The 11,014-nt window shown below is 60.2% G+C and overlaps 1 protein-coding gene and 1 pseudogene across 1 annotated transcript, besides 2 other annotated features; both read right to left on the reverse strand.

Moving 5' to 3' along the window:
* On the reverse strand, nt 1-1,297 carry Tc00.1047053506111.10 (annotated as a pseudogene; the record flags this gene model as incomplete).
* Nucleotides 1-11,014: a sequence feature (areas not merged during assembly with more than two copies in the genome that could not be assigned to a particular haplotype).
* Nucleotides 3,349-11,014, reverse strand: Tc00.1047053506111.20 (dispersed gene family protein 1 (DGF-1), putative; the record flags this gene model as incomplete). Its single annotated transcript, XM_801508.1, has 1 exon — nt 3,349-11,014. A coding segment is annotated over one exon (7,666 nt), but the record flags the coding sequence as incomplete, so codon positions are not given.
* Nucleotides 8,816-8,865: a microsatellite.

Raw genomic sequence — 11,014 nt, forward strand, 5'->3', positions numbered from 1 at the left:
GCGTACAGCGAGCTGCCACCCAATCAGCGTCATTGGATTTGAGTCCACGAAGAAAAAGGCGTCCACCAGCAAAAACTTTCCAACCGCCGGTATGCACGGCAGCCGATGCTTTATAGTACTATTTGTATGATATTCCACTGCAGCCGATCCACATACAACTCGGTGGGGTGCCCTCCAGGGATCGCCTTCAGCACTGCGTGCTGTCCTCCACGACGTGCTGGTGGCCCCAGCTCCTTGAGTTCCTCTACTAATGCACCGAAAAACTCACTCCAAACATGAATGCGCGCAAGCCAAACCCTCCACACATTCAGACGAAAGAGTATTCCTCTTCCCCAATACTAGCAACAGAACTAAATCCCCATCACTCATCGCGTCCCCCAAAATAGTGCGCTATTCGACGCCCGAGGCAAACGGATATCGCTGCGTTGAGAAATCCCCCAGCACCGAATTCTCCTCTTGCTCGGACAACACTCACAACCTTTTGAGGCGGATCCCCAGAATACCACAGCCTCACTCCCCGATGTGTAAAGTGCCTTTCACCGTCCCGGGAATTGATCCCATCCAAGGCATCCTCAATGGCAGCAGAGTGCGCAACGAACTTATTCGCATCAAAGATGTGACGTGGAATCGGCCCCACTTTATCCATGCGTTCTTCGACCATCTTCCAGCACTCCGCCTGCCCATCCGTAGTCCCATCGCGCTCCATCCATGCACACATCGCCTTCACATCCATCTCGTCAGGGCAATTCACGATGATCCGCTCGGCTTTTACTTGCGTCTCCCATTCATCACAGTTGCCCACGTTTGGGGGTGACACCACACTCATGCCCCATCCGGTGCTAGACACAAAATATTCCGCTGGCGGTGTCCCTTTCTCTGTCACGTCGTAGAAAATATGCCCTTTCATCACACAATCCCACAATCCCACAAAACGTCCGTGGATGCTCCTCCACCCACGTGTCTTGTCACCGTCTTGATGGCCTTGTCACACACGTACGTCGTACTTCCACCAAAACTGTAGACAACAAATTGGAGCTTCTCGACATCGCAGTGCGGCAGCTGGTAGAGGAGGTACGAGCCGGCAGCCATCGACTTCCCGATCCCGGGCGTCCCTATCAACACACGCCGCCCAGGCGTAAAGTAGGGCTCACCGTCAGTGCTGAACCACTCGGTGAGATCGCCCTTGACAATCCGCCACACTCGCTCCACCTCACAGTTCACGTAGCAGTCACGAGTGGATTTGTTCTCCTTCCATTTCCACGAGTACGGCCCTTCCCTTGTCCGAGGCGAGCACCATCAGTCTGGGACGCGGCCATGCACCGCCCCGCTCCATCTTCTCACCTCTCAATTCTTGCGTGCCCGCACAAAGCAGCAAACACAATCAGAGCGCACACAAACCCAATCATCCCCCTCACTCGCTAAACCAAATCATTCGCATGGAGTGGCATTTAAGCACACAGCACCAGTAGCAGGCTGCATGGAATTTCCCCGCCAGCCCCGCAAGGAGACACAACAACTCTACCGAATCAAAGTGACAGCCCCTCGGTGCTGCCCGCAGTTCACATGGCAGGACAAACTCCACGCACGCATAGTTCCGGACTCCTCGCTGTTTGAGTGCACACCAACAGAACAAGTGAAAAAAATACGTGCGCGCAAGACGGCTGTTAAATACGCGAATGTTTCAGCCTGTTTTGTTCGATAGCGTTGGCGAGCGATCCCACACAGTCCAATCAAAGTGGCACGCCGGACAGAATGGCGTCAGCCAATAATAAACGAAAATAATTGCGCTAATGCAAAACGCAGCAGGAATTTGGGTTTTACTCCCAAATTCGGGGGCGACGGTGGCATCAGAGTGTGTATGTGTGCAAGGCCCTTCGTGGGACGGTGCTGTCCAATCCCGCCGTGCCCCGACACAAAAGGGCGACAGAAAAAAAAATAGGAGCACACTCTCCAGAAAAGGAGTGACGGTTGGGCAGTCAACCCCCGTTCCTTCTCACGTGACATCCACATATGCGCACTCCACCTCAAATGCGTACGTCCCTGGACGCCGCATGCATGAAGTGTGGTTTCGTCACTCGCAATGTGTTTTTCCTCCTGCAAACAACCAAAATAATAATAATAATAATGGCCATGGCGCAGCTCCACTCAGGGGAAGCAATCGGAGCGGACACGAGTGGGGCCAGGGATCATACCAAAAATATATCTAAAAAGGGGGCAATAGCTCCCCCAAGCCACAGAATCGTGCAGTGTCCATCCCTCTTCCTCTAAACTAAAGACCTCAACAGAACAAATGCAACAGACACATGTGCAGCACAATATCTTTTGCTATCCCGCGTTCCATCTTACCTCCCATGCGTGCCACGGCGGTGGTGCCGGCGTTACATCTGAGATGACTCCAAAGTACCGGGCGCCATGCTGTGGAGAGTGGATGCTTGCCGAACGTGACCGCGTCAGCGTATAACACAAAATGGAACACAAAAGAAAACTATCCACGACTCAAGCTACCCGTGTGTGGCCGTACTAAAGCAAACACCGAGACACGTGTGGAGCAACTTCAAAAAAAGTGAAAAAGTGGAGGAAGCCACCAGAGTAATCCAAGAGAACACACCAGTATGTACATACAAAAAGAAATACATCATTCCGCATAATTCTTCGTTCCTTCTCTCGCTGTTCTTTCTACACAAAATCAGAAGTGTAAGAAGTGACAGGCATTCCCTCCCACACAGTCATCGTGGAACAGGAGAGAGAGTCACTGCAAGCACCCAGACAAAAATAGAAAAAAACCAACAATCAATGACGCTGTCGAGCAGAGCACGATGGGTGGCTGCGCAGCCGCACAGCCGTGGCACCCACGCTCTCCCTCATGTCAGCCAGCAACGCACACTCACAACCTCCAGGAGGTGGCACGTCACAGAAGGGCTTCATCGATTGTTTTCCCTAACGCCTTCCTGAATGCATCCTATGGCCCGCACACCAGCACCATCGTCGAGCACGTCCTCACTACTGAGAGCAGATATGAAATAGAGAGAGCAGCAGCCCCCATACTCGGTGCTGCAGCGGCGGGCGCAAAACACACGCACACACACACGTTACGCATCCGCCCCGGGCTAGCGTGATAGTTCGATAATCCGTTGTCGTCGATAATCGATAAAATAAAAGCAACAAACCAATCACCCAATCAATCAATAAATAACGGAAAGAGAAAAGATCCCTGCCAGACGCATCCACGTTATGCCGCATCTGCGAGGGCTTTGTGTCGTCTCGCCGCGTAACGGTACTGTTGGGGTCGGAGCCTTTCCACACCAAAAATGAGAAACTGCGATAACTCTTTCGTCCAGCGAACCATCCTCACCTGTCCAGAGGGACATAATTAATGCTGCAGCTCGCACTGGATGCACGGTCAAAAAGACTCAGGGCGTCTGAGCGAATGTCACCGGCCACGGGCCGCGGCGGTGCGGGTGGTCGGTACGACAACGCAACGGTGGTGCCTGAGGCGTACGACGATGACGTCACGTCGTGGGGCTTCTGCGTCTCGTCGCTCTCCTCGTCATCGCGTAGCAGCGCCTCCAGCCCACAACGCTGCGGCTCGCGCAGCTCCTGCCAGTGACGGTCCTCCGCGTACCACACAACGACACCGTACACAGCGACCGCAAGCAGCACAGTGGTCAGCAGCAGCACGATAGCCGCGTACGCCCTCGCACCGCCGTCGCTCGGAGCAAGGTGGTTGGCCGCACTCACCACGCACAACACCGCAAGGAGCACAAAGCTCGCAGTGTGCATCACCGTCAGGAAGGCCGAGCGCATCATGTTCGTGAAGGCAACCACGCCCGCACCCGCAAGCAGCACAGCCGCCATGCAGAAGTACTGGACGTGGCAGCCTCCCACGGGCGGGTGCACAGCAGCAATCAGGCACACCACACACAGCACCAACAGCTGGAACACGCACCAGTACACGTGGCTGCCCCTCATGTTCGCCAGCATGCCGCCGTACATCCACTGCTGCGCCGCGGGGTGCCAATACCCGACGGGGTACAGCAGGCGCTCGTGCAGCGGCTTCCTCGAAAACTGCCAGTACCTCGTAAAGCTCGCGCCCACGTGGCGGGCAATGAAGTAGCACACGCCAGCAGGAAATGCCGCACCGTACAGCACGCCAACGACACCGATCACGCGGTGCTGCACGCGGGCGCCGGGCATCGCCAGTGCAAGCACGGAGCCAAAGAAAATGCCGAGGTGCATCGCGTGCGCCACAACGTACGTCAGGCTCGGGAAGCGCATCGCAGCCCACGCAGTCGCTGCGTCCACGCCGCGCCACCGCTGGAAGACGACCGTCACACCGCAGTGCACGCACCCGAACACAGCGGCAAGCAGCGCGTTGCCCACCACCATCCACAGCGAGTCACGGGCAGCGAACACCGACAGGAAGTACGGCAGCGCAACGGTGCTCGCACGCTCCTGCGCCGAGGCGCATGGCATCCTCGCGAACACGCCGAGTGCCTGCATCTCCAGGACGGAGCCCAGCCCGCCGGTCACCACCACGGCAACAGCCGCCGCACCCGCAACAACGCCGGTGATCGCCGAGAGGGCGTTGGCAGCGGCGGGCAGCGTGTCAGACCTGATCGTGAAGGACCCAAGCAGCACACCCTTGCAGCCGCCGGACACCGCCGCAGCGTCGCAGCGAATGACTATCGTCTCGTCGGCAGCAATGAAGTAACCGCGGTGCACGGGCACAGCCAGCTCCAGAACAGTGGACGGATTCGTCGCGTTGAGCACCCACGTCGCGTTGCTCAGCATCGCTCCCCACGGACCACCAAACCCGCGCGGCTGCGCCGTCGACACAGGCACGAAGCTCAGGTGCGTGCCGAGCTGCGGGTCGCGTGCCCACCGAAACGGCGGCGGCAGCGCCACCATCAGCCGCGTCGGGACGGCGCTCCCACCTCCACGGATGTCATTCTGCGTCAGGCCTCCTCCAGCCGCCGTCGTCGTCACGGCGAGCGTCGGGCACGCCACGTCGCTCCACCACAGCGTGCTGCTCACCGATGCCGTCGGGGTCCGCGTGGGCGACAGCTCCACCGTCTCCTTCACCTGCAGGGTCTCCGTCGGCCCGTACTGCGTCCTGCCCAGACTCGGCGTCCATGTTGAAGTCCACGTTGGCGTCGGGCTGCGCGTCTCCGTCAGCGTCGCCGTGTGGCTCAGCAGCGGCATGCCAGACGTGCGGTTGCACCCGTCCACGCGCGGCAGGTACACCGGCAGGCAGTCGCGCCCGTACCCGCCCTCACCACAGCGGCAGCCGCACGACCCCGACATCGCCCTCGTCGAAGCTGCAAAGCAACTCACGTCGGCATCGCACACGCTGCACGCCACGGGGTGGAATTTCCCGATGATGCCGGCGGACCTGTACTCCATCGGCTGCAGCGCCTGCCCGTTCAGCGTCAGGCACCCAACGACGAACCTTCGGCCGGTGCCCCCGAGCGCAACGGTGCCGTCCATCACGACAGGCCCACTGCCGGCGTTCCCGTAAAGCGTCAGCGTGCTCTGCACGAGATCCACACTCCGCGGGTACGACGGCACCGACAGGAGCCTGCCGCGGATGCTGTTGCCGCGCACCGACAGCCACGACCCGGACAAAAACGACGCCGACCCCCGCAGCACAAGCAGCGCGCCATCCGTCAGCGCACCGACGTTGTCGTTCACTACGACGGCGGACGCGTTGGCCTCCACTCCGCTGTCGAACACCAACCCATGCGCGGCATACACCTGGCTCCCCGACACGCGCAGCACAGCGCCCCCAGACGCAACCACGCGCGCACTCGCGTACAACGCATATTCGCCACCGAGCACAGCCGCGTCCAGCGCAACACCGCCACCGACAAGCTCCAGCACGGCGCCGTCCACCATCACCGTCCGCCCACCAGTCATCACGGTCACGAGAGCAACGCCAGACACAACCAGCACGGACCGCACGAGCCGCAGGCCCGACAGCACCAGCACCGGTGCGTACGGCGAGGACTGCGAGCCGGGAAGATACACAAGCGGCGTCGGCCTCGCGGCAACCAGCAGGGAGTCCGCCACCGTCAGCACGGACCCCGCAGGGAACGTGCCGGTCAGCACAAGCGCACCGTTCAGCGCCTCCACGTCGCACACCGACAGCTCCACCGGCCCGCCCTCGTCGCTCCCCGCCGCTCCCGCACCGCGCAACGCTCCACCGCCCATCACGTACAGCACTGCGCCGTTCAGCAGCGACACGTTCTGCACAACGATCCGCACGCCATCCCGCGCCATCCACGGTACGTAGAGCACCGGACTCACGCCGTCCAGCACAACGTAGCGCAGCGTCACCTCGCTCGCGCCGGCAGGCACAACGAACACCGACTGCACCGTCACGCCCTCGCGGACAAACACACTCGACGCAGTGCCCACAGCGGGCGGCAGTGCGGGAGCTCCCACAGGCACGCACGCCTCGCCGTACCCGCCGCTGCCGCACGCGCACACGCACACACCGTCCCTCATGCTCGCCGACGCCGTCCCGGGCGCGTAGCAGTGCGTGTCCCTGTCGCAGGCGTCGCACCCAAAAACGTCGATGCTCCCAGCGTCGCCAAAACCAGCCGCTGCGTACTCCTCCGCCGTCGACAGAACACGCCCACCAGCGTCGTTGCACGCCACCCTCAAATGCGCCCCAGCCGAGAGCGACAGGCTCAGCGACAGCATCCGCGGCAGCACCGCTCGGTTGCGCACAAAGCTCAGCGTGCTCCCAGCAGCGGTCACGGCGCCAGCGGCGTAGAGCATCTCCCTCGAGGCACCGTCGTGCACGTTGTCCTTCGCCAGCAGCATCGACCCGCCACCCAGGCTCACCGTCGAATAAAACGCCACCGCGTAGTCCTCCGCCGACAAAAAGTCGCTCCGCAAAAATGCCACAATAGAGCCCGACACGCTCACAGCCCCACGCACAGACACCGCGTGCTTGCACAGCAGGAAGTCGCTGTTAACAAACGCCACCACGGAGCCGCCACTGGCCGCAACACCGCCCTCCACCGACACACACAGTCCCAGCGCCGTCTGCACCAACAGCCCGTCCACGTACAGCGCACCGCGCGACGACAGCGCCACGCCGCCAACCACCAACACGCCAACAGCGTCGCGGAACACCGCCGCCACGTGCGTGCGCGCAATGGTCAGCACGCTCCCAGTCAGATTCACGCTGTGCACCACGAGGCACGCGGAGGCGTCGCCAAGGCCGTGGTCTCCGCGGTACGCAACACGCTTCTCTGCGATCAGCACCGAGTCCACCACAGTGACGCGCGAGCCCGGCGGGTATCGCTTCGCCACCAGCACGCCGCCGCCGGAGCGCGACTCAAGCCCGCTGATCAACACTTCGGCGCGCTGTCCAGCAGGCGGGTCGGAACGCCACCCCAAAACGTACAGGCTCGCACCGCCCAAAAACGTGCAGTTCGCCAGCGTCACGTTGCGCACGCTCCCTGTCATCGACTCCACTTCCACCACGACGTCCGCCGCGAAGGTCACACCAACGTAGCACACCACCGACGTCCCAAAACTGACGTTCACCTCCAAACCCACACGCACGTCTCGCACGCAAAGGTCGGCGCCGTCGGTGTTCGGTGGCTCGGGGACAGCGACGGGCAGGCACGCATCGCCATGGCCGCCCTCAGCGCACGTGCAGGCGCAGCCATCACTCGAGACCGTCGTCGTGTACGCAGGGAAACACGACGCCGCAAGAGTGCATGGATCGCTGCAGGTCAGAATGGTGGCATTGTACACGGACGGAATGCCGTACTTCGCTTCCCCTTCGCCGTTCACAGTGTTGCAAGCAGCCACAATCGCTCCGTTCGTGAGATCTCGGGGCCTTTTGAATATCAGTAACGCTTTCGGCGTGCCTGTGCTGGACATGAATTGGTTGCCGGACACCGACAACGTGGAGTCGCGGAGATTCACCGTGGGGTTGAAAACAGCAAAGGCATTGGATGGGGACACGCGGCAGAGGTTGTCGCTCAACTGCAGCCAAGAGTTGTAGTAGATTTTGGGGGAGTAGCTTGGATAAAGGACAACTAAGCTTCCCTGCATGTCGTTGCCCTGAAACACAACCGCGGACTGGGACTCCACACGTGAGGTCCCAAAAAATAAAATGAAGTACCGCACCGGCCTCGTCACAACGTTGCCTCGGATCACCACGGCAGAGTTGTTCAGTACACTCAGCGACAAAAAATGTCCAGACCCTGCAAGATATATCAGCGTACCGTCACCGCCAGCCATATGAAACGTGTTGCCCATCACCGCAAACACGGAGTGCCACGACACCCTCAGAGAAGACTCAACTACGTAAATGGCGCTTGACGATGCCGTCACGCTCTGAAACACATTGCCGCTCAGCACCACCGCGGAGTCATTGCTGATCGCCAGCCCATTCAACGCAACACACGACGGCCTCCTAAGGTCCAAACCTGACCGAGGGATCAGTCTCGTGACCGTGAAGCGGTTCCCGCTGATCGTGATGTTCGTGCGCGGCGGAAACACACCCACCGGGCTGAGCAGCGCGTCACGGAAAGTGTTGCCGATGACGACAATGTTCAGCGGCCCCACAGCGGCGTGCGCGTTGCCCAACAGCAACAGCACGGCGCCGTCCCTCCACGTGCAGCCATCAAACCTGACATTCGCCACGTCGCCCGTCATCGCTCCAACCAGCACCGTCAGGCTCATGCCGCCCCCGCTGAACGTCACGTTGCGGTAGCACAGCCACGACAGCCCGCCGCCCACAGCCTGCGCAACCTCGGGGTACACCATGTCGCTGATGCACTCACCAACTGGCGGCGGTGGCGGCGTGGGCAACACTGGCGGCGGCGGCGGCGGTGGCGGGCCAGCAGGCACAGGCACCGGGACGCACACATCGCCGTGCCCTCCAGCAGCGCACTGGCACCTGCAGTCAATGACCGACGTCGTCAGCGGAGCAAAGCAGTCGCCCTCCTTCGTGCACTCACCGCACACCGCAACCGTCGTCACGTTGTTGATGCCGTTCACTTCCAGCTCTGCCGCCGTCGTCACCATACGTCCCGCGACCGTCAGACACCCAGCAACGAAACGGTAGCCGGCGGCAGCACGCGATAGCAGAGGCCTCGACAACCCCGTCGAGCCCATCTTGCAGCCCGTCAGCGTCACCACACTGTTGTTGCCGATGCTCATAGCAGAAAAGGCGGAGTAGTACAACATCGCACCCACTCCCACGTCGTTGTCGCGCCAATCCAGCCAGCTTGACCGCTGGACGGTCCACGAGTTAGATGCATAGATGGCGTTGGACACAGGACCGCTGTTTCCCACCACGCGCAGCACGCCGTGATCCGACACGCTGAATTTTTGCTTCTGATACAAGAAGCTTGTCCCGGAGTCCATTGTGTTGTTGAGCAGCGCAAAAACAGAGTGATCACTGACACCGATAATGTGCACGCAGAACAGGTGTGTGTACCCACCGAAGCTGCAATACCGCACGTACAGCGAGCTGCCACCCACCAGCGTCAGTGTCCCGGTCGAGTACAAACCAAACAAGCCGTGCCTCGGTGCATTCGCCTTGACGCTGCTGACCAACAGCGAGGACGCACTCAACACTACGTTCTTCAGCATCACAACGCTCCACATGTTGTTCGCAGATTCCGGCAACCGGACCTCAGAGAACTGCACCGCGTCAACGTCCGTGACGGCAATGTCGCAGTGCTGCGGGAGGGCAAATGCAAACAAAGCAACGGAGGACCGCATCACCGTCTGGCTCACGCGGATCAGGACGCCGGCTGACTCGGACGCCTCATTACCCCCAACAAACTGCAGCACAGCCCCGTAAAGGAATGTGCACCCAGTAAGCGTGATGTTGATGGGGAGATGCAGCGGCATCCGATTGAGGGAGAACGTCAGCACAGCGCCCACGCCGCTGAATGTCACACCCGCGTAGCAGTGGTGCGTCCTCCACATCTTTACCGCAAGGTTCGTCAGCGTCTGGTTCACCACGCAGCTCGTGTCGCCGTCAACGGCTCTCTCCGGCAAGGGGAGCACAACCGTGTCGGGCACCTCGAGGGGAAAACACGACGCGCCATGCCATCCGTCCTTGCAGCTGCACGAGCACGAGCCGCGGTCCACCGACTCCGTCCCGGGCATGTAGCACGCCGCGTCGTCGTTGCATGTGCCACACCCGAACACCACCACGCCCTCCGGAAACACACCGTCGTACGACACCTCCTCATCGCCCTGCAGGTTGCACCCAACCACAAACCGCGCGGGTGACGCGACAATCGTGCTCCATGGAACAATTTTCGCAAAGGCTTTACTCGAGTCCGCCTGACGGTTGTGTGCAAGCACCACGGTAGTGCCGCTGTCCGACAGCTGAATTTTGTACAAGGAATTAGGCATATCTATTACTGAGGCTGCGCTCACGCCGTTGCCCTCCACACGCCACTGCGCACCGCCCTGGAGTGTCAAAGAGCCGTCCCAATGCACCAGCGCGGGATCAAAAGACAGTGCGAAACCAATAAAGATGCAGTCTGCCACTCGCAGCAACCCCGCGGAGCTCACAGTGGTATCCCCATAAAAATAAATGCCACTGCCTGCGCTCATCGTGTTGTTCTCCACGCCAAAGTAGCCACCATTCTTCACAACAGCAAATTCAAGCAAAAAAGCAGATTCCAAATGAACGTCCTCCTCCGCTCCCCTCAGCGTGTTTCCCCTTATAATGATCCCGCCATCATCAACAACAACAAAGGAGAAATAGACTGCGTAAATTTCCCCTTCAATGAGGTTGTCAAGTAACAGTAGCGTCGAGTTCGCACCGAGAGAAAACAGCAGGCATTGAATGGCGCGGCGCGACGTCATCACAAGCGTACTACCCGCCACCAGTATCCGGGAGCTCGTGCCAAAATCACCCCTAAACTCCAAATCACCGGCATCCATCATCGAGGAGACCACGCTCACGTGCACGCGTGCACCACTCCCTCTGATCGACAGGCCCATAAGGACGCACTGCAGC

This window comes from Trypanosoma cruzi (genome assembly GCF_000209065.1).
Source record: "Trypanosoma cruzi strain CL Brener chromosome Unknown tcruzi_1047053506111, whole genome shotgun sequence".
Classification (NCBI taxonomy): Eukaryota; Euglenozoa; class Kinetoplastea; order Trypanosomatida; family Trypanosomatidae; genus Trypanosoma; species Trypanosoma cruzi.